We start from the raw sequence: 21,234 nt of genomic DNA on the forward strand, positions 1-21,234 counted from the left end.
GAGCAGCACTGTGGAAAGGGACCTGGGCTTCCTGGTGGACAGGAAGCTCAACATGAGCTGCAGCCAAGGCAGCCAACAGGATGCTGGGTTGCATCAAAAAGGGCATCACCAGCAGAGATAAAGAAGTCGTTATCTCACTCTACTCAACGCTTGTCAGGCCACTGCTGCAGTGCTGTGTACAGTTCTGCTCCCCGCTATACAAACAAGATGTGGATGGGCTGGAAGGGGTGCAGAGAAGGGCCACCAAGATGATCAGAGGACTGGGAAGCTGCCATGTGAGGATAGGCTGGGAGACCTGGGTTTGTTCAGCCTTGAGAAAAGGAGGCTCAGAGGGGATCTCATCACCATGTACCAGTACTTAAGGGGTAGCTACAAAGAAGATGGAGACTCCCTTTTTACACGGAGTCACATGGTGGGGACAAGGGGGAACGGACACAAGTTGCTCTTGGGGAGATTCCGATTGGACGCAAGAGGAAAATTTTTCACAGTGAGGACAGTCACCCATTGGAATAATCTCCCCAGGGAAGTGGTTGACTTGGCCATGTTGGACACCTTTAAGAGTCGTCTGGACAGGGAGCTGGGCCATCTTGTCTAGACTGTGCTCTTCCCAGAAAGGTGGGACTAGATGATCCCTGAGGTCCCTTCCAACCTGGGATTCTGTGAAAACTATGCATTTCTTGTTTTGCACTCAAATAAGAAGTGACAAGGGAAACACTGCCTTGTTTTTTTTAGCATGACTGAAACAGTTTCAGTACAGGAAATTGTAGAACTGAATTTCATCTTTGGTGTTTGGAGGCCTGTTTTAAGCAGAAGTGTGTTACAGTTTTCAGCAGTTGGATGAAGTTGTGTTTGAATTTTTGGAGGATTGTTCAAACCTATTTGGGATTTCTTCAGAGGAAATTAATGCAAATATTTGAGAACTTGCCAGAAACATGACAGGTTTTTATTTTTTCTTTATGGAAGTGAGTAGGGAAAAAAGTATCCCGAGAAGAAAGAAACACTGACATAGATACAGTGCTCCCTAGAGGAACCGACAGTATATATGCAGTTGTAGGTATTTATCCAATCTGTCACTATTCAGGAAGGCACCATGGACTCAGTGACCTTGGGAGGATTACATGACTCATTTGATTTACAAGAATAAACTGTTCTGAACCTTCGATCTGGTATGTCAAACAAATGAGGATTTCTACCAGGATCTGTCTCACTGTATTGAACGAACATTGAATGTTCTTCAGTAAACAAGAGGGCTGGATGTACTTCAGCTGCAGAAAATGATGGCATTGTAGATGTGGAATGGAGGTACTATTCAAAAAGGCATAAATACAAAGACTGAATAAGGATGTTTTACTATTATGTAATATTTATGTAAAAGTTCTTGGGCACTAAGACGGTGTCCTTCAAGTATCAGAAATTGAGACTCTGTGTGATTAAATCTGCTATTATTCATACTATTATGCAAATATTACTATTGAAGCAATTTTTTATTTTTGTGGACGTGCTAAAAACCTTCAGGCCTTTTCCTGATTCCATACTTGCTACATTTAAGTTCTCCTTCTTTGTTGCTAAGCTTTTGTTCTGTAGTAATATACTTCTGAATAACACAAATTTCCCTCAGTGTAAATACTCTTATAATTTCTTTTGTTAGAATAAGGCAAGATGCTACTGCTTCTCTCATCCTGCTATGGAAGGTCACAACCACCGGGTTTAAACAATGTTCGCTTATTGATGGCAGAAGTGTCACTCTTCTCCAGGCATTGGGTGGACTTGTTCTTTCTGAAGAAATGCTTGCATTAGGAAACAACTACTTTATTGGTGAGTAACATGCTGACTTTCTGTTTATCACATGTAGGTGACAGCTAATGGTGTACCCAACTTTTAGAGAAAGAGGTAGTTCCCTTAATTTAAGTGCTGCTGTGTTATTGGGGCCACATTTTAGACGTTGGTTCATTCAAAGCAGACAAGAGGTACACTAAATTCTTACACAGGTGGCACCATTCAGTTTAAAATCTACACGGTGGTTTTTGCCTGATACCTTTAGGTGATGCAAGGTGTTCTATATGTTCTATTTTAATCAAGTGTAAAGCTTTTGGTAAATGCTACAAGAAATAATTCTGAATGTTTGAGGTGTTTCTTTGTCAGATATTGTGTCATGGGATACTTTGTAAAGAAGCCTAAGACTGTATACAGTAAACTTGAAAAAATATATTAGAATAGGAAATCTGATATTCTAACAGTGTTTGCTTGGACTACTTTTTCTCTTTTAAACTAGAAGAGAATATGAACCTTAGGAATATGAAAACTTTGAAATGTACTATATGTTTCATTGGGCAATTAAATGTTAAGCATCTTTGTGGAAGGGGTGTAATGAAAATAGGCTGATATGTTATTTTTAAGTGTATGGGAAATAATACTGATTTAATGCAGTATTTATGCATAGACAAAATAGACTTAATTAAATTGAGCTTTCTGGGCAGATGTTTTATTATACCAATAAATGAAACCAAAGTCATTGTGATAACAGCATTTATTGTAATCTGCTTCAGATGCCATATATCTTATAATGAAGTATAAGTTGCCATAAATTGTTATTCAGCAACTTATCATACTAATGAATGTAAAATTGAAAGCATTCTGGTGCAGAAACACTGGGCCAAATTCTAAGTGTGTAGCTAGTAGAGAAATAACCGCAAATGCAGTAGTAGTGCCATGTTCTTTCCTTGTTAAGCTGTCACGGCAAAGATATTGTGTGAAGGTTGTTAGAATAATCATTTGATTACTGTCAGTAGTGAATTCTTTTAGTTATATTTATTTTCTGAAATCAATTTTCCAGTTCCTTATATTTTCTTTATTATTTACTTCCTTCCAAGATACTTAGTTTTATCCCCCCCTGCCCCCCCCCCCCTTTTTTTTTCAAATTGAGTTTTGGATTTAATTTATCAGAGTTAAAACTCTCCTCATACGTCTTCCTTGGGAATAAATTTTTGCATTTGCCTTGTGGTAGTTATCGTATGATGAAAGTAAGTATAAACTTGCTGAAGACAGGATAATTTGTAACTTGTATGCACTCATGAAAGTACCAAAAAGCATAGCTCAGTCTATAAACTCCCAAATAGAGGGCCTACTCTGCTCTGTGAAGGCTCCACTTGACTGTACATGCTGTACTGTACAGGCTATTAATTTAGATAACTAAAACGGATATTGTCTTACTCTTTCATAGTTTGTCTTGTCCTACTTGCCTGTCTGTGACCATCTTTCTGTCACTGGGATTTTTATTTTGAGTTGTTTGCTGTGTGTTGGTAACATGAGGCGAAAATATACCATTTCCTTGATGAATATAAAACAATGTTGAGTTCATCAAAATTGTACTAATGATTATGCTTATTTCATGTGGTACAAGAGTTCTGTGACCTCTTATTTTACTTCCATCTGGTTTTTGATACTTTCTTTGGTCTTTCTTAATTTTCTGATAGTGAAATTCTTTGCAGAATTTTCCAGTTGTAGTGTAATTTGATTTATGTAAAGAACATGAACCATAAATGCGTATCCATGAAGCAGCAGAGAGACTCCAATAATACAGTGATATATTCATAGTAGGAGCGTCTTAGTGCTTTGTAAAGATGAGTACAGATATAGTGCATTTGAATTTTTATAAATTCTATTTATTTTAGCAAGTGGATGGATTACCTGTAGTGCTTTTGATGGAAAATGAATATCAAACATTCTGTCTGCATATCTTTCAGTCCTGAGGCATTGCAGCTCTATACTATGCTGTAATAAAGTAACAAGATAACTGTTTTCTGAAGTAAATTATTTTATGTGGCCTTGATTTATAGTTTTTCCCAGCGTAATTTGGATAACTTGAGCAGAAAAAGGGTGCAATACTAAAGGAATAGGGAAACTGAAACAGGAATTTGTTAGTTTAAAAGTGTTTGTGACCTATCAACATTTTTTGTAAAAAAGAGGTAAGAGTAGCTTCTGGATTTTCCTCTCAATTTTATGAAAATATTCTGCCAATGAAGTGTAAGTCTTAGGTGTAAAACTTAAAAAGGAACTCAGTCATTTGGTGTGAAAAATGCTGAATTTCATCTGAAATCAACTGAAATCCATAATTCAGCTAAGGTCTTATATAAAAATAAATAAATCTTTATTTCAGATTTGATCCAGATTTATGGAAATGGTCTGTGAATCTGTCACATCTCACTTAAGTTTTTAGTTTTCAATAGTTTATTTTTCAATAAGATGAGATTAATAAAGTTTTTCTTATAGACAACTTTATGTTTCTTGATATACATGGCAAACTTATTCTAAGATATAAATTAAAAAGGATGACTTTATAAAAAAATGCAAAAGTGTAGCATGTGCTTTCATTGATGATATTTAATCTAGAACACTCACAAGGCCACAAGATACTGTAAGATGCTGTAAGCATAGAATCACACAATAAGGCCAGTTGATATATCCACTTCATATAATTTCCCCCTGCTTCCTCCACTCTTTTTCTGTTTATTCAAATTAGTTTTTAAAGGATTCTTCTCTTAATTGGTGAATTCTGTACAATGCAATTTTTTGACCTCTTAAAAATTTTCCAATTAGAACTGTAAAAAAAATTGGGGAGATCTGAGTGGGGTGTTGGTTGGTTTTTTCCCTTGTGTTTCTTTAGATCTACATCTTATTTGAGTCAATTCTCACTGTGTTGCCTCCAAGTTTTGTTATTCAGCAAGGTACTTTAATTACCTACTGCAAATCTTTCTGAATAAGATGGTTATGTCAAAGATAAAACATTAAGGGAAATACTTGTTTTCTGTTACCTCATGGTGACACAGGTTTAAGGTTATTTAGATGAGTTGAAAAGACTCAAAAGTCAGCAGTAATGTACTGATTTGCTGATCATGTGTGTGATTCAGGGCACAATGTCTAGAGGTTTGAAAGAATGCTGTCTGCAAGATCTAAAAATAGACACCTTGATCATAGTGGCGTTTAGCCCAGAGACAGTACCTGCACTGTATGAGAATGAAGGGTTTAAGGGAAGAAGAGTGTAACACAACTTAACAAAAAAGAGCATTCTCTTTTCTATAATGTGATTTATAAAATGTCTGCTGCATCTGCAAACAGTCTTTTGCAGTGTAGGAAAAGAGTTATGATGCTGTGATTATGCAGCATGACTGTGTTGTTAAATTACAGCATTTCCCCATCTACTGGGGCTTATTTTAATGGGGTAAGAGTACTAACTAGAAGACTGGCTTGTACCTTCTGTAACACGTCCTTACCGTCATTGCTTTGTTTAGAGTATTTTTCATGAGTTTGTCTGTAAGACTTGATACTGCACATGTGCCAGTCTTCTAAAATAATTTATTAAGTTTTATTAGAAAGTATTCTTATTAGCCAATGGGAAAAAAGACCATGGTACAGGTTTTGAAGTGAAAAAGCCCCTGAAAGTACTGATTCACTCAGTAGGTTAGATGGATTAGGTGTAGGATGAAGCACACAGTGTATCCCAAGGTGCTGGTGGCTTTTAATGCCAAGTTACTACTAGAGAAAGGTAATCACTAGATGGTTGATATATGGTACAAACCAGGTGAACTGTTCATCTCTGCTCACTGTTTGCAACAAAAATGCTTCATTTTATGCCAAGAGAATTTTGGAAGTTTGGTGCCTGAGTTCAGGATGTTAAAAAAAAAAGTATTTTATTGAAGGTATTTCTGAATAACAAATGTTTTTAATATCTATAGAGAAAAATATTCTATGGAGTGCTATGGGTGGGTATTGAGACATAGTGGGGAAGTGAAGGAGGAGGTAATTAATCATATTTTTAAGTAAGCGATGGCAATAAAAGGATCAACATTTAAAATATCTTAATTCATGGAACGTCTGCCTTTTACTTCAGTAGAATTATAGCTTCACACTATTTGTGAAGTTAATGAGTGATTCTTGTATAAACTATAATTTTTATAAAATGTCTCAGTTTTTGTTTTAATTCAGGATCTTCATATCTTCATGCTAGCAATATGGTACTAGAATATTTGAAAATGTGTAACTGCAAAACTTTACCTTGTTACAGTCACACATCTATTCTTCACTGCAATATATCTTGAAAAACTGAAATCAGATGAAATACATTTCACAAGTCTGAAAAAATGAGATAAGAGCACTCTGATGCACCATCAGTTTGTGCATGAGTCTTTCAGACTGAAATTATCATGCATTTAAATAGGTTACAGCTAAGGATCTCTGTGGTGAGTTGAGTATGATGCTTGTTATGTGTTTTGGGAGGAACTTTGGGAGGCACTTCTTTCTTTCAGTGAATAACATACTGTATTTGGGAACGTGTATAACTTCTGCTAGACAAGTTTGTTGCAAGTACATAAGATTTACTGAATTGATTTTAGAATATCTCTCTTGAGAAAATAATGCATTAACATTTTCCTTGAGAAAACAAAAAAGGCCTTGCTGAAGGACTTTGAAGGACATTTTCAGCTTGTATGGCAACTCAAAAATCTTCTATGATTTGTTGCACGCCTTTTTTTTATCCAAATGTGCAATCACAATTGAAAATGGGAACATTTATTCTGAAAACAGTCTGCTATTGAAATAGTGAAAAAACCCAAACCCATCACATAATAAAAGCATTAACGTCTTTATTTTTTTAATACTCATGTTTTAGAAGTTTTACAGTGAGTGTGTACCATCTGTTTCTTTGTGAGTTAGTGAATTTACTCTGGTGCTAACTAATGTACCTGTTCACTAAGGCAACAATTCTGTGCTTCATGACTCTATCGATACACCTGTGGATGTGAGACTTACAGTCAGCTATAATTTCGCACAGCTTCCAGTCTACTTGATGAACTCGTGTAGGTATACCTGTACTGGTATACAGTTAGCAAATTATACTTAACAGTCCAATTCTGCTAGTAATCAAAACCACTATAGCTTTTATATTGTTTTTGTTGGATGAATATGGAAATTGGTAACAAAATTACATATTGTATGATTATTGCTTCAGCTTTAAGAAGTGTTTATTTTGTGGTTTTGGGCATAATGTAGAACATGGAGTTGGCAGTGCTGACTCTGTGTGCATGCAACCTATTTCCTTCCTTTCTCCCAACAACAGAAAAAACGCAATTATGTTTTCAGGTCTTTATCATGGTTATTAGGATATGAACGCTGTTGACAAAATCTGCTTCTCATCAGCTTCCATGATAAAATGTCGGGAGAATTGCTTTTCTGCCTTGGTGTGCCCACTGCTGAAGCTGCAACGATGGGAGCTTTTTCAGGAAAATGTAAAACAGAGAGTTGGGCATTAGTATTTTGCCTCCATTTCCCCATAGGTAATATGATAGAAATAATTATATATCTATAGTTGTTAAAAATGCTTGTATATAGCTTGAAATTACTTGCTTTTTTACTTTGTGCTTTACTTAGCACTTCCACAGGCATCTTAAAAAGCAGCTTTCATGAGATATTGCTACATTAGTTTTTTAGTTATTGTCTGCTTATAAAATAAGAGGAAGAAATTTATAAGCAAAATTGCTATTTTTCAGATAAGACTTTACAGATAATAAGGCAGAAGGTTTAACATTTACTATGAATGAAAATTTTTATCTGTTGAGAAAATAAATCCTCTGTCACAGTCTTCAATTATAATTCTTATTTTCATCACAGCAAAGAAAAACTGATGTAGGCTGGGTATGTAACCTGGTTTTCTGCAAGATGCCCAGCCTTTTAGATCAATGCGGTTTAACTAACTGGTTTAAATGATAAAGTATTTCAAAAGTATTTCCTTAAATAAAATTGGTAGGTGTACAAGCTCACTTGAAAATGGATGCTATAGCATCTTTATGGTGAGATGAAGAATATTGATGCTATTCAAATGCCAGCACCTATAAGGCAGCTTGCTTAAATTCCACAAAACTTTCTGAAGTTTTGCCTAAAGAGGAAAATTAATGCTTGGCTTAAGCACTTTAAAGCATTTTAAAAAGTGTGTGAACCGTATATATATATGTACAGAAAGGATAATAATTTCCCATCCAAAATGCTGTCCTGCCTTTCTAATGCAACGAAGGTTTTTCCTTAATATCTCTGCCTGGAGCAGTTATTTGTTCTCTTGATGCTTTTTGGGTTATTTAATGAATCTCCTTGCAACATTTCATCATACATTAACAAGTGATCATCACTAATATGACTGCAGGTGTATTGAATAGGCAAAATTAAATTTAGTGTGCAAAATACTATATTAAAAAAAATAACCTAGAGTGATATTTTGAAATAAGTCGGTCTGATTTCCTGGCTCTTTTTATCTGGCTGTAGAATTTCAGAGTAGGAGGTAAGTTGTAAGTGTGTCTTTTGGATGGTGTGATTTGTGTTGTTTATGTGTCTTTAAAACACGCACCTATTTCCATCAAAAAAACCCCAGTTTGCTGCATGTTAAAATTATTTTTACTTAAGCAAAAATGAAATAGGACAATTTTATTTCATAATAGGGGATGTGTGAACTGAATTCACTGAGAGCCACGTAATCAAATTACTCTAGCTTTAACAAGTTACCATGTGCCAGCTGAGCATCTGTGTGAGCTCCTAGGCCATGGCATATGTGCAGTCATTTGACTTCACCCTCTTTCACTCTGGACTAAATTAAATCACATTGCCTTGCACAGGCTACAGTTGGAGTGTTCACACAGTTCTGCTCAGCTGACGTGCAGTAATGTGCGTGTGTGACTACTGAGTTACTTTTGCACAAGTCAGCCCTGCTGGTGGGGGAATTTGGTGACAACTGCTCCAGTTAACGGGATTTTCATTTTTATGTGTGCAGTTTGCCTGGAAGGGCCCTATTGTAGGCAGTATTGAGTATTGTGCTCAACTGTAAACATTTCCCTGGGGTTCTGGGCATAAGAGCTAGCCTTGCAGAAATGGCCTTTTGATAAACAATAGCAGCAGCAGAAGTGTGAACAGCGGAAAAAGTTCAATGAAGTGTTAATTGAAATGACTTTTTTAAAAGATGGCCTTAAAAGGCAAAAAGGTAAGCATTCAGCTGAAATCCAAACCATTCTGAAGAATGCTGTTAGACTATATAAGAAAGGCTATCTTTATAAATGTGATAAAAATCAATATTCTGCCCTGTCCTTCATGATTAAGTTACATGTACCTTGTCTCACATATAAGTAGATGTAAACATTAGACTATTTAATTTTTTTATACACTGTATTCTGTCTTAAGCTAGCATCTAAATAATTTTTACTCTTTAGAGTTGTCTAATGAATCAGTAAATTATTAAATTTTTTTTTCAATGCTATATCTAGCAAGTAACAGGGAAATTTATTTTTCTAGTCTATCTTTGGAGGTTCATCTGCTCAAATTTGTGATGCTTGGTGAAATACCTTTTGTTTGTTTCTTTTTAAGATTTGTCTTTCTCCAGATAAGACTTTTGTGACCAATTCACAGTCAAAATATTTAGATTCACTTGATCGCATGGTGGTTTGCACTGAGAGATCTTGGACAGGCTGCTTAACCTGATCTGTAAAATAAGGATACTAATGTATAATATAAAGGAAAATGTGAGGCACATTTTAATAACACTTCTAAAATGCTTTGAGATCTTCAGCTAGCAGCATAACACACTGTACTGTGTATTTAAAAGTAGGTTAGCCGCTCATGATTCTTTAAGTTGAACCAGCCACTATAGATAAAACCTAGCTAACCTTGCCATCCAATGTACTCCAGCTCCCCATTATCGCAGTCCCAGCTATGTCGTTTGTATTCCACCACACTTAACTTCTTTTGTGAAGTGTGGTATCAGAGATTCTGGTGGTCTACATTTGTGCCCAGAATAGTTCACTGACAGCTTGGTAGCATTGTGGAGATGCTGATCAAGAAGCACATAACAAGGATATTGTGATACAGGAAATCTATTAGAGGATTAGTCTTGTCATCCTTCACTGGGCTTTCTCTGTTATTTTGGATAGTAAGCAGAGTCCTTGAAGCCATCACAGGAGGTCACATTCTAAGCTACTGTCACATCTTTTTAATAAGCTGTATGCAAGTGGTTTCATAAGTGTAAGTGTACTCTTGCTAGCTGAGTATTTCATAATCCTATCATGGGTTTTGGTCTGGTCAAGCTATTAAATTGGGTGGTTCTTCAGTAACAGTGAAATTCAGAAATTGCCACTTATCATAGAGGAAAAGTAATGGAACATGTGTTTGGGGATTTTTCTATGCTAAGTGAATCCAACTGGTTTGCTCAGTTCAAAAATATATTTTAACTGTCAGTCCTGCAAAACTGAGTTCCAGCTTGAAAGCCAAGCTGTGTGCTATTTCTTCCCAAAGTTTCAGTAATAATTTTCTGACACCCAAATTTTGCTTTGTGTTATACCTGTGTAACCCTGTCATTATCAGTCTGCCTCTGGTAGTGTTGCAGAAATGTTACTGAGAAATATAACTCGACCAGCAGCACATTTATCTTTATCACTGTAGTAGTGATTATGTCTGAGAAGAAAGAATAAGTTTGATTTTCAGCACCCAGGATGAGTTTTCAGTGTTGGTGGTGAAGGAAGAAAGCTTATCTATTTTTAAACTATGATATCAATATGGAGAAGAAAAAAAATGCAATGAGAAGTTTTGAAGTCACATATCAACAACAACAACAAAGTTCTTTAAATTGCTGTTTCACATGTGTTTTCAAAATATAAGGTATCTGAAACAGTTCCTGAACTGATTCTCACTAAAGTCTATATATACTTTCAGAAGCAGTAGCTGACCAAGGCTTCTGTGACAAAGCACAGTAAGCATGCTGATCTATATAGAATTTGGGCGAGTTCTACCACTTTTGAATAGTGCTATTTGTGGGCAAAATAGCAGTTTTGTTACTGGGGCTGTATTTTTGTACCCCCAAATACTATGTTGTCTAGCAGGATCATTAGGGAATGATCTCAGATATTCTGTACAAGTATCCTATGGTACTGATGTCACAGAAGGACTGCATTTACTGAATTTACTACAATATGCTTAGATCCAAAAAGGCACTTAAGCATGGTGGTGATTAGTATAAACCCCTGTGGTGGTCTTCATAGTCTTGAATGTTAGCTATACTATATGATACGTAGACAGTGTGAGTGTTATGGACATGAAATAATCTTTTGATAAAATGTACGCATAAAAATTTTTAGGAGAAAGGATCAGAATTCAAGTCTTCCTTTGTCTTTTTCCTGGTGAATACTATAATCAAAATTTAGTTCTCTTTTTTTTTACCCCTAGCTTCCTTCCTTTAAATTATTCTTATGTCTGCAAAGTTCAATGGCCACAAAAGAAAAGGTTGAGCATATTAACCACTCCTGTTTAGCTTGCTGGATAACAATTTCTCCTGTGATGTGAGAGGTGTGGTCAAACAGAAAATTCCTCTTGGATCTTTTACACTTGAGATTAATTCTATAACTTTCAATTACCTGTGGATGAACTAGCAGACATACTTACGTAGCTTATATTCTGGACTGCTAAGGCTTATAAGCTGTGGTTCAATGTGCACTGATAGCAGCCATATTGTTTCTGGAAACTGAAATCAGACCAGGAAGTATTATAGCTTCATTATGTTACTACACGACATACTCTGAAGATGTGGTGCAGGCACACCTGATACCACTGCTTTGCTCCTGAAGAACTGATACTACCTGTTTTTCTTCCATTTGTATATATCCCAGTTTCCCATTTTCCAAATAATGAATAACTGACTGTGCTGTACGGCAGGAATGGGGTAGAAAAATGACATCGTCTTATTCTGGGGCCCTTTTTTGTTTTCCTACCCATTTTGACTTACCAATGAATGCCCTTAGTGCCAGGGTTATATACTATGCAGCAAAGCTGCAGGCACTTAGTGTCTTTGAGAACTCCACTGCTTTGCAAAATGTTAAGTTGGCTACTGACCCCAAAAGCTTTTGGTGTGGGAAAGTGTTGAGAGAGAAAAAGAGAACAGATGGAAACTGATAGACATCCCACTGCTGTCTCTTTTGCTTGGGAAACCAGGCTAAAAATAAGTTGAAAACTTGGGGACTGATGCTTCATTGTGAGTGAGTGCCCAAACCCCTTGGCAGTCATCCTCTCTCATCCAAGAAACCTTTAGGTGGGCTCAAAGACCTATACTTTTGTGAACTGGAGCTTTAATGTAGTGAACTATTACTGTATTTCTGCTGTAAAATGCTAATCTGTTTTTTCAACTGTAGGTATATATGTTGGAATACATATATTCACTGTGTGGAATATGGAGAAATACATTTGAGCCAACTGCAATAGGCAAGTGTTTGTGTGTGTAATAGCATTGAGTGTATACCAAGACTTAGTTAAGATTTGTAGCTCAGTCTTATTCCTTCCATTAGCATAATATGCAACAAGATAATATCCTGAGTTGGTAGCCTCTTAGCTTCAGTCTTCCTTATTTTGGCAGTCCGCTATGGACCAGCTTGCTGACCTCAGTCTGCCAGGCATAGAAGAAAGGTATTGCTCAGAAATAGGGCTTGCAAAGGAAGAAAATCAGTTTGTGTAGTCTAGAAAACCTTCAATCAGTGTTTGAGTAGTGGTAATGTGAACAGCATGATATGATCTTGCTGAAAGCACCTGGACACAATGATGACACCTGTCATCTTTTATTTTGACTTTATTCCTTATTTTTCATTCTTAACTTGATGTGAGAGAAACAGGAGCATATGTGCTTTCTCCTCCTAGGCGTAAGTAGGTGAAGCTACCAGGGTGGAATGAACTGTAGCGTATTTTACCACACATACTGCCAATGAAATCATGCAGGCATTTCTCAGACTATCAAATGTGTGTGCACAAAGCTTGAAAATGCCTCCTCTGCAATTTAAATGACTATTCACCTCATATTATGATTTATTAGGCTTTGAAATTGTTTCCATAATATTACTGTAAATAGCTCAACCCTGAATTCTTCAACTTAAAATGCTCTGATGTCATGATGTTTTAACTGGCTTTAGAAAACCAGCAAGATTAAACTGAACAAAATTACCTTTTGACGTAAACAGCTGTAATGTTTTTTTGCAGACCTTAGATGAAGGGAGCTGTAAACATGCTTCTGAAATTATTCTTCTACCTAGAATTTAAAAATGGAACTTAAAACTCACTCTAGTTCAGTCGCTGTTATGGGAATTGGAGACGGTATTAATTGAAATGCTATGACCTGAGTTAAGCAGAGTCATATTTAGATGATCAGACAAGCTTCTTCTAGCCTTAAAAGATAGAGATCTCAGAAAGTTGTATGCAACTTCTACAGAGTGAAAATAAATAGCCATGTTTTTATTTTTCTAGTCCTTGGAAATTAGATGAGATCATTAGAAATTACAGGAAAATATGTGGCATTCCAATGAGAATAATGATTTTTTTTTTCCAGTGGTTTGCCTAAGGGCTTTTGATACCAAAATAGTAACAAGATTGAAAGTACAAAGAAGTATGATTTAATATTCCTTTAGGGAACTGTCCTGAAGAATATGTAACAATCTGCTTCAGACAAGCAAATGTGAACCCGAAGACATTTTCTAAATACCACATTCTTCCAAGCATTCACATATAATTGCATGACTGCCAGTGACAATCACATTCGTTGTTAAAGGAGATAATTCTGACTGCATCTTTGAACAGATGGGTAAAAACGGGGTGTGTATTAAGGCCAGAATAAATTGGCTTGCTGAAGAGGTCAGCAGATTACATTAATCTTCTCTAGCCAAAACAGACCATTAGACATTTGGAACCATACCCAATACTTCCTTCTTTCCTTCTTTCCCTCCCTCCCTCCCTCCCTCCCTCCCTCCCTCCCTCCCTCCCTCCCTCCCTCCCTCCCTCCCTCCCTCCCTCCCTCCCTCCCTCCCTCCCTCCCTCCCTCCCTCCCTCCCTCCCTCTTTCTCTCTCTCTCCCTTCCTCCCTCCCTCCCTCCCTCCCTCCCTCTTTCTCTCTCTCTCTCTCTCTCTCTCTCTCTCTCTCTCTGATCTTTTGGACTATTTAGCTAACTTGTAGAGGCTATACTCAAGCCAATGACATCTGTATTGGATATGAGATTTTCCTGCTTGGAAGATGATATGGTTTAGGGATCATTGTTTTTAGCATAAACAACTAATTGTTCAATGGATGCAGCATTTTAGAAAGTGAAATCCAGAAATGAAGAACAAAGAATGGAAGTCTTCCATATGATTTTCTATGGAATTTGTAGAATTAGTCATGCCTGACGCTTTCATATGCAGAATGTAAATAATGTTTAGCAGCTGTTCGGGAAAGTGAATTCACTTGAAGTTCAAAGTGTTTCATGAAACTTTGGTTTATTACTGTTCATCATAAATATTTTCTTGTACTATTTTTTTCCTACTTCACTAAATATTGTGCTATCTCCTGTCTATAATGAAGAAGCTAGACTGCATCTTTGAAGTTGCTTTGAGGTTCAGGCTGTAAATGGATTCTAGAATATTAGAAAAAACATTCTGTGTCATACACTTCCTGCATCCATTTACAGTCATTCTTTCTAAAATTAAGGATATTTAGATTTACAAAAGCATCAATTTTTACTTAAATTCTGTCTGTATTAATTTCTAAAAGAAAGTATAAGCCTACAATGATTCTAAGTCTGTAACTTTCTATTCTGTAACTTTCCATGCTGATACTACAAACAGTCTTAGACCCTTAGGAGTCTGCCTACATTAAGGATAGTGAAATCAGATTTAAGTTTGACAATTTATGGAAGGATTTTTGGGGTTTTTAATGCAAGTATTCTGTATACAGCATATATACAGTATACCAAACCCGTGCTTTTTATGTCACTGCACATTTATTGTGCCACAAGCTCCCAGAACAGAACAGCTAACTGATGCCACGCACGGAAGGGCTGTAACCTAGGAGTCTAGCCACTGTGGTGGAACAATGCAGTTTGAGTACAACTGAAGTATAGGAGCAGGCTATGTTTTGACATGAAGTCTGACTTAATTGTGTATGCTACGGGTTGTGTATGTGCCTCATTTTATCTTTCCTGCTGTCCTCTATTTTACTTCCCAGGTATATCTGTTAGAAGTCTGGGTGATAGGGATGTTGTTATGCTCCAGTGTGCTTTAAAAGCTTCCAACCGACCATTTTCTTAATTCCATGCAATCACAGGTGCTAGCCAGAGATTCGTGAATTTTCATCTTTCGTGTCAAATGTTCCCATTTTCATGTTTTGTTCATCTGTACCTGGTTGCCACCTTATAGATCAGGTCAAGACATTCAATAATACTTGTATTGCAAATATACAAAGAAATGCTGTCAAGCTGTGTATGTCTGTTCTTGCAAACTTCATTAAAAATGCAGCCAAAGGGATTGTCCATCTGTTACCAGAGTAATGAGGTTTATGATCTGTATGCTTTTTAGATCTGAAGTAACTTTTAGAAATTCATTTAAACATTTTTCTCCACTGAATTTGATTTTAGTATTCTTTGTCATTATAAAAACTTAGGGAAGTGTATTTGTAACTTACCAAAAAGATAGCAGGCAAAAGCATTTGATTATTAGAGACCTAAAAAATGATAGCAGATTAGAGCTCTGGAGGTAGATATGTTTCACCAGCCTGCCTTCCTTTTGTTAATCAATATAATGAACGTTTGTTTCCAAACTATACTGTAATTTGTATTTAAATGCATTAAATTTAGATAGGTGTGTATCAAATATAAGCAATGATGTTCTTTGTTGACAGTTTCTTTCAATTCTGTTTTATTTGTCTAGCAGTAAAGCGTTAATATGTATTAGTGTATTTTCTCATATAATAAGAATAATTCTTTTTTAAGGTTTTTTGAATGACTCGGTTACTAAATGCATTGTGGCTCTACGCTTGACTGTGATAGTGAAAGTCAGTACCTGTATGCCTATGGGAAGCCATTCAGATTACTTCCAGTGTTCGGGGAAAGGAAAATGCATCACCAAACCAGATGAGGTAAGGTAAACTTATCAATATCTTCCTGTAGTGTGGAAATTCTGTGATAATAGAAATGCAGGGTAGATGGTACTTGGTCCTCTGAGTGTATGCCTACCTTGCTGCTGTGCAATAGGCTTCAAAAGCTCACAGATGTTACTAAATAATAACAATGTATTTATTTGCTACTCCTAAATATCAAGCACTGGAAAGTAAGAAAATGATTGATATGAGATGCGAAGATTCATACCCTGTCCTGGCAATATAAACAATTATTCAAATGATGTATAAGGTAATGCGTACTGCATCTTACTGTCACTATACAACAATATTTCTTTGTGAGATGAGGAGCACGTGGTGGGCACTTGGGATCCCCAATCTTCAGAGCAGTGTGTTCCAGCTTGTTAAGTTGTCCACCTGCTTTTGTTTTTAGGTTTGATTTAATCTAGTATTTATCTCTCCATTTCTCAGCAATTGCCTGCTCAGAAATCACTGCTCAGTGCAATGGAATTGTCTAAGCAAAATTATGAGAAAAAACAGAATGGAGTAATTTGGTAATGTCTGGGTTTTTTTCTGTACAGCTTTCTCCTTTACATAATACTACATTCAGAGATTGCAATGGTGACAGCAATTCCACTGGCTAACGTGAATATTTTGTGTGACCTAGTAACATGAGAACATATGAACCAAATGTGTTAAATTTGCAGTCTGTATACTGCTTTTACAAAACCAGACTGGCCTTCTGTGAATGAGATCTTGCATTCTCTGTTACCTTTTATATGTGCTGATTTTATTTCATGGATTAAGAGTCATTTACAGCACAAATGTGCGCGGCTAATCTTTGGTTTTATTAATATTCATTTGGGAGATAAAAGCAATAGTAACTGTTGAGTAAATATTAACAGCTGTGAGCCTGCTGTGAGCACAGAAAATTTGGCATATTTAGGGAATTCACTGTTAGTTCATCTGCTACCATTTTCTGATTTAAATTCTCAATAAGCATATTTGATAGAAAAATGACGTTTTGAATTGTAACAACAATAATTAAATTGCTACAATAATCTATATATGCATGGCAGTGCTAACATCTGGAAGAACTAAGCATCTACTTTATTTCCCAAAAATGAAATTTTAAGATGCTTGAGGTAACGTGTGAATGCAATTATTGCAAGATGAATTTAGAAGTAAGTGCTACTCTACCACACCAGCTGGCTGGTATCCAAATAAATTATTCAGATACAGTGTCCTATTTCATAGTCCAGTTTAGTTTTTCTGCTCTACTATATATAACATTTTTATTTTAAAAATTCAGCATTTTGATTTTGATTTATGTAAATGGTATATTCAAATTTACTTCATATAACAGCATATAAAAAGTATTATTTTTCCTTTTTTTTGTCAAGTTGAGAGTTAAAACCTTTGATAGTCTTTTCTACTTTTTCATGTTGTTTGTCCATTTTTATGACTTTTTTTTTTCTCTTATTGCATGTCATATGTCACAAATGAAAAATAAATTACTTCCTGTATCTATGTGGAAGCATTAATGCTTTTACGTATTAAGGAAGGAGCATGTATGGCCTTTAATAATTATCCATGTTTGATAAATCTTTGAGACATGGCAAGTAAAATGAAATAATCTTTAAAACGAAAGACAAATTGGTTCCATGGCAAGAAAGAAGAGCTATTATGTCTGTCAAAAAAAGACAAATCAGTACCTGTGTGTCCCCACCTGTAATCTTGACATTGAAAGTTTTATATGTTAAAACTAGAACTTTTAGTGATAAATGACCTCATCTCATGTACATTGTAGTATGTTGGTTTCCCTGGAAAATGAATAGAAGAATGTAGGATTGTTCGTATCTTTACACCTTTTCTTTCTTTGAACCTTAAGAACAATAACAGGAAAATTTATTAAGGTAGTGTTTTTGATTCAACATGCACTAGGGTGTAGTGTAGCGTAGCGTAGCCACCCCTGTGGCTGAAGCTGTGGGACATAGAAATCATGTTGAAGTCCATTTCTGAACAGGCATCTATTAATTCATGGTAATCAGAGAACTGGAGCTATCAAGATTCTTAATATCTGTTATGTTCAAATAAATTTTTAACTTCAGAAATGTAATTGCTTTTGTTTTCACTGTCAAAAACTGCTCCTGAATTTTCTAGAACTTGAACAAATGAGAAAGGTCCCCAGTGATCCTCTCGAGTGCCATCAAGCCTATGCTGGCATAGCCTGCTGGGCTGGGGTAACTCACCAAAACCTCAGGTACAGTGTTTCCAAATATAGATAATTTATGTCCAGCTTCCTACTCTAGGGAGAATAAATATGTCATGGTGTCTTTTCGTCCTTAGCATTTTTTTTAAAATCCATCAGTTTTCCTTATGCTTTAGCCCATTAGCTGCATAATGGAACTTGAGCCAGGAATCTGATTCCAGCCCAGCATAAGCAACATAGGTAAAAGAAGGAGGTGCATATTTAATTAAGCAGTGTGTTTTTGCCATTGCATAACTCATCTTAGGTGAGCTATGCCCTAAAATATCTTGGTGATTTCCCTAACAATGGAGCAAGCAACTGTGAAAATTACATGCTTGACATGTTCCAACCGGTGTTGGTTTCCCACAGGATGCGTTTTCAGCACTTCTTTTTGCAGAACTGAAACTTTAATTTTCTTTAGGTTTACAACATGCCCTTGTGGTTTGCTGTTTGTTTTTATCTATAATTCATTCTATTTCACACAATCTAGTCTTGCAGGAAGTAAAGCAACTTCTTAGAAGAAAGCTTATTCATGGTATTAGGCCTTCTATGCAAAGAGTTCTGCTGGCTGTTGTCATTGCTTCCAGTGCCAAGAAGATTAATGATTGTCTTTGTGTTTTTATGTACTTCATAGTTTTATTCCAAATCTAGTTTAATGTAAAAGAATGTAGTAACGCATCTGCTTAATGGGAAAGTTAAATGTAAATAACGATCTGCAGGAATATAAGTGCAGTGGCATACTGTTATTTATGGAGCGCATAAAACTGTAAACAAATGAATTCTGGCCTAACCTGGAAGTCTTGGCCAGTTTTTACTCATTCCTTACTGATACATAACTTAGCTTCTACTCAGCTAGATGCATTTTATAGAGTGTGGCTATGAAATGGAAAGCTTTCAGTGGCAGAGCTTCTTTTTCAATTATTGTTGCTTTTAAAAGGAACATAAAATTGACCAGTTTGAACAAAAGTTCTATGAAGTGAGGTAGTGCTGAGTCGAAGTGGTGCCTTTTCCTTCCCTTGTATGATGCTTTGTACCCCTGCTTTGCTGCCATCCTTGCCATTCTTCCAGAATGGAAGCAGGAGTGTGTCAGAAGGGTAATACTGGTCTGGGCATCATCACAATATAAATACCAATTTCACATTTATGTACTCAGCTTTACACCAGAATAAGTTGTCTTCAAACCAGTTAGCTGTGAATGGAAGAGAAAAATCTTGGTATTAACCCAGAGAAATAGATTTATTTGATGTGACTTTCTGAGTCAGTGTAGGATTTTGAAGTGAACTTTGATCATCCATTGGATTTGAGAGCCACAATTTTGCTTACATCTGGGGATAAAATTATTTCTTTCACAGATTGCTCTATTCTGTAACTTCAGCTCTCCCATGTAAAATATGGAAGAGCTGGCTGTGTAAATATGAAATGTTACTGCTAGAATTAGAACCCTTGAGATCTACACAAAAATAATTGGCTTCTGCCTGCACTAAGAAATAACGTATTGAACTGAATAGCAATGATTTCCATACCTTCTATATGGGCTAGAAGCTTTGGGGTAGACCCACTTGATGATATTTGTAGAAAAGCTAATTACAAAAAAGCCTCGTGTATACCTAAAGGCATGCTCTCCTGCAGATGGATGTAGTTCCCTAAGAACAATATACTCCTAAATACAAAATACGTAATTATCATCCAGCAATGTTTTGCGCAAGTATTATAGCAACTCACTGAGAGTTGTAATAAATACTGAAAGTCTTTCTCAGCAAAGGGAGGAGTAGACATTTATTTTGTTCTGGCCATCTTAACAGCTTATTTACTATAGTTTAAGAAAAAAAACCCAAAAACCAAACAAAAACAAAACAACAGAAAAAAGGTGAGCTTTTATGGCCTCTCTAGTCTGAAATTCAGAATCTGATGAGCACATTATTACTCTGCTTACTTAAAATAGGGAAAAAAGTGCTGTATTCCAACTATACTGATAATGTGATACAGACAATTGGATTGGGTAATAGCAAATTATTGTAAAGAATTTTTTTATTGCCATCCAAATTAGTATATTACAGGATTTGCACTCCTGTAATCAAATAAAATACACACATGAACTGTCTACTGATAGCAGCTTGCTTTGGAATTCTGAGATAGTGACTTTAATTTTAGCATTGTGGCAGCGTGTAGTTTCTTCTTGACTTAGTTTTCCTCAAATATGCTAGTACATGTCATCTATTCAGGAAAAAAAATTTATAGTATCATTTCGGAAAAGTGAAGATGACATGCCTAATAAAAACAATGACACCTAATCTTCTCTACAGAATAACTTGTCTGCATCTCAGAACTGTTATCTGTCATTAGACATTTCAGTTTGAAGTGTTACAATGCTTTCCTGCTTTCAAAACCCATTTTGATAACTACGCTCTATGGTAAATCGATCCCTATATCTTACTCTTAGAGAGATACCAATATTATCTGAGCTTTTCTTAACTTCCTATTTCATTAATATTGTTGAGGCATTGATATTTGATTTGTATAATTTTATTTGTAATAATTGAGTAATCAATCGAAATATTGATTATTGCATTGTTTAAATACATTAATACTTACATTATAATGATCAGCTTCCATTGTTTTGAAATGAGATTTAAGTGGAGGCAGAGCCATGGCGTTTGTGTCTGTGTGGACAGTGCAGACATTCTCTTCCTCTCTGATGAATGGTTTGGGCAGTGATGTACTTTGCATCTGACTCTCAGATCTAGCATAAAACAACCATGAACCTGAGCCTGAGCCTACCTAACAAACATGGTAGCTCTCTGTTCTGACAGAGGTAATTTTTGTGGGATGGTATACTACTTGGCTTTCTTGCTTGGGGATGTCTTTAGTAGATATAGATAAGCCTGTTCTCATTTTCAGTGCATATACAAGGACCAGAGGCACATTTAAATGAGATCAAGACTCTAATCTCTTCAAACAGGGTACAGAATCTAGGTACGCTGCCTATATCTTTCCCCGTGTTCATGTCCATTTTAATAAAAAAATGCCATTTTGTTTTTTTCATAGCATGGTACCTCATACAG

General features: G+C 35.9%; 1 protein-coding gene across 1 annotated transcript in view; it reads left to right on the plus strand.

Moving 5' to 3' along the window:
- Positions 1-21,234, plus strand: part of DNER (delta/notch like EGF repeat containing) — a 143,959-nt gene that overhangs the window by 71,246 nt on the left and 51,479 nt on the right. Inside the window, exons 4-5 of the mRNA XM_064457728.1 lie at positions 1,649-1,815; positions 15,797-15,942. Coding sequence (XP_064313798.1) covers positions 1,649-1,815; positions 15,797-15,942 — 313 coding nt within the window. The remainder of the gene's footprint in view (positions 1-1,648; positions 1,816-15,796; positions 15,943-21,234) is intronic.

The sequence above is a fragment of the Phalacrocorax carbo genome, chromosome 7, assembly GCF_963921805.1.
Source record: "Phalacrocorax carbo chromosome 7, bPhaCar2.1, whole genome shotgun sequence".
NCBI lineage: Eukaryota > Metazoa > Chordata > Aves > Suliformes > Phalacrocoracidae > Phalacrocorax > Phalacrocorax carbo.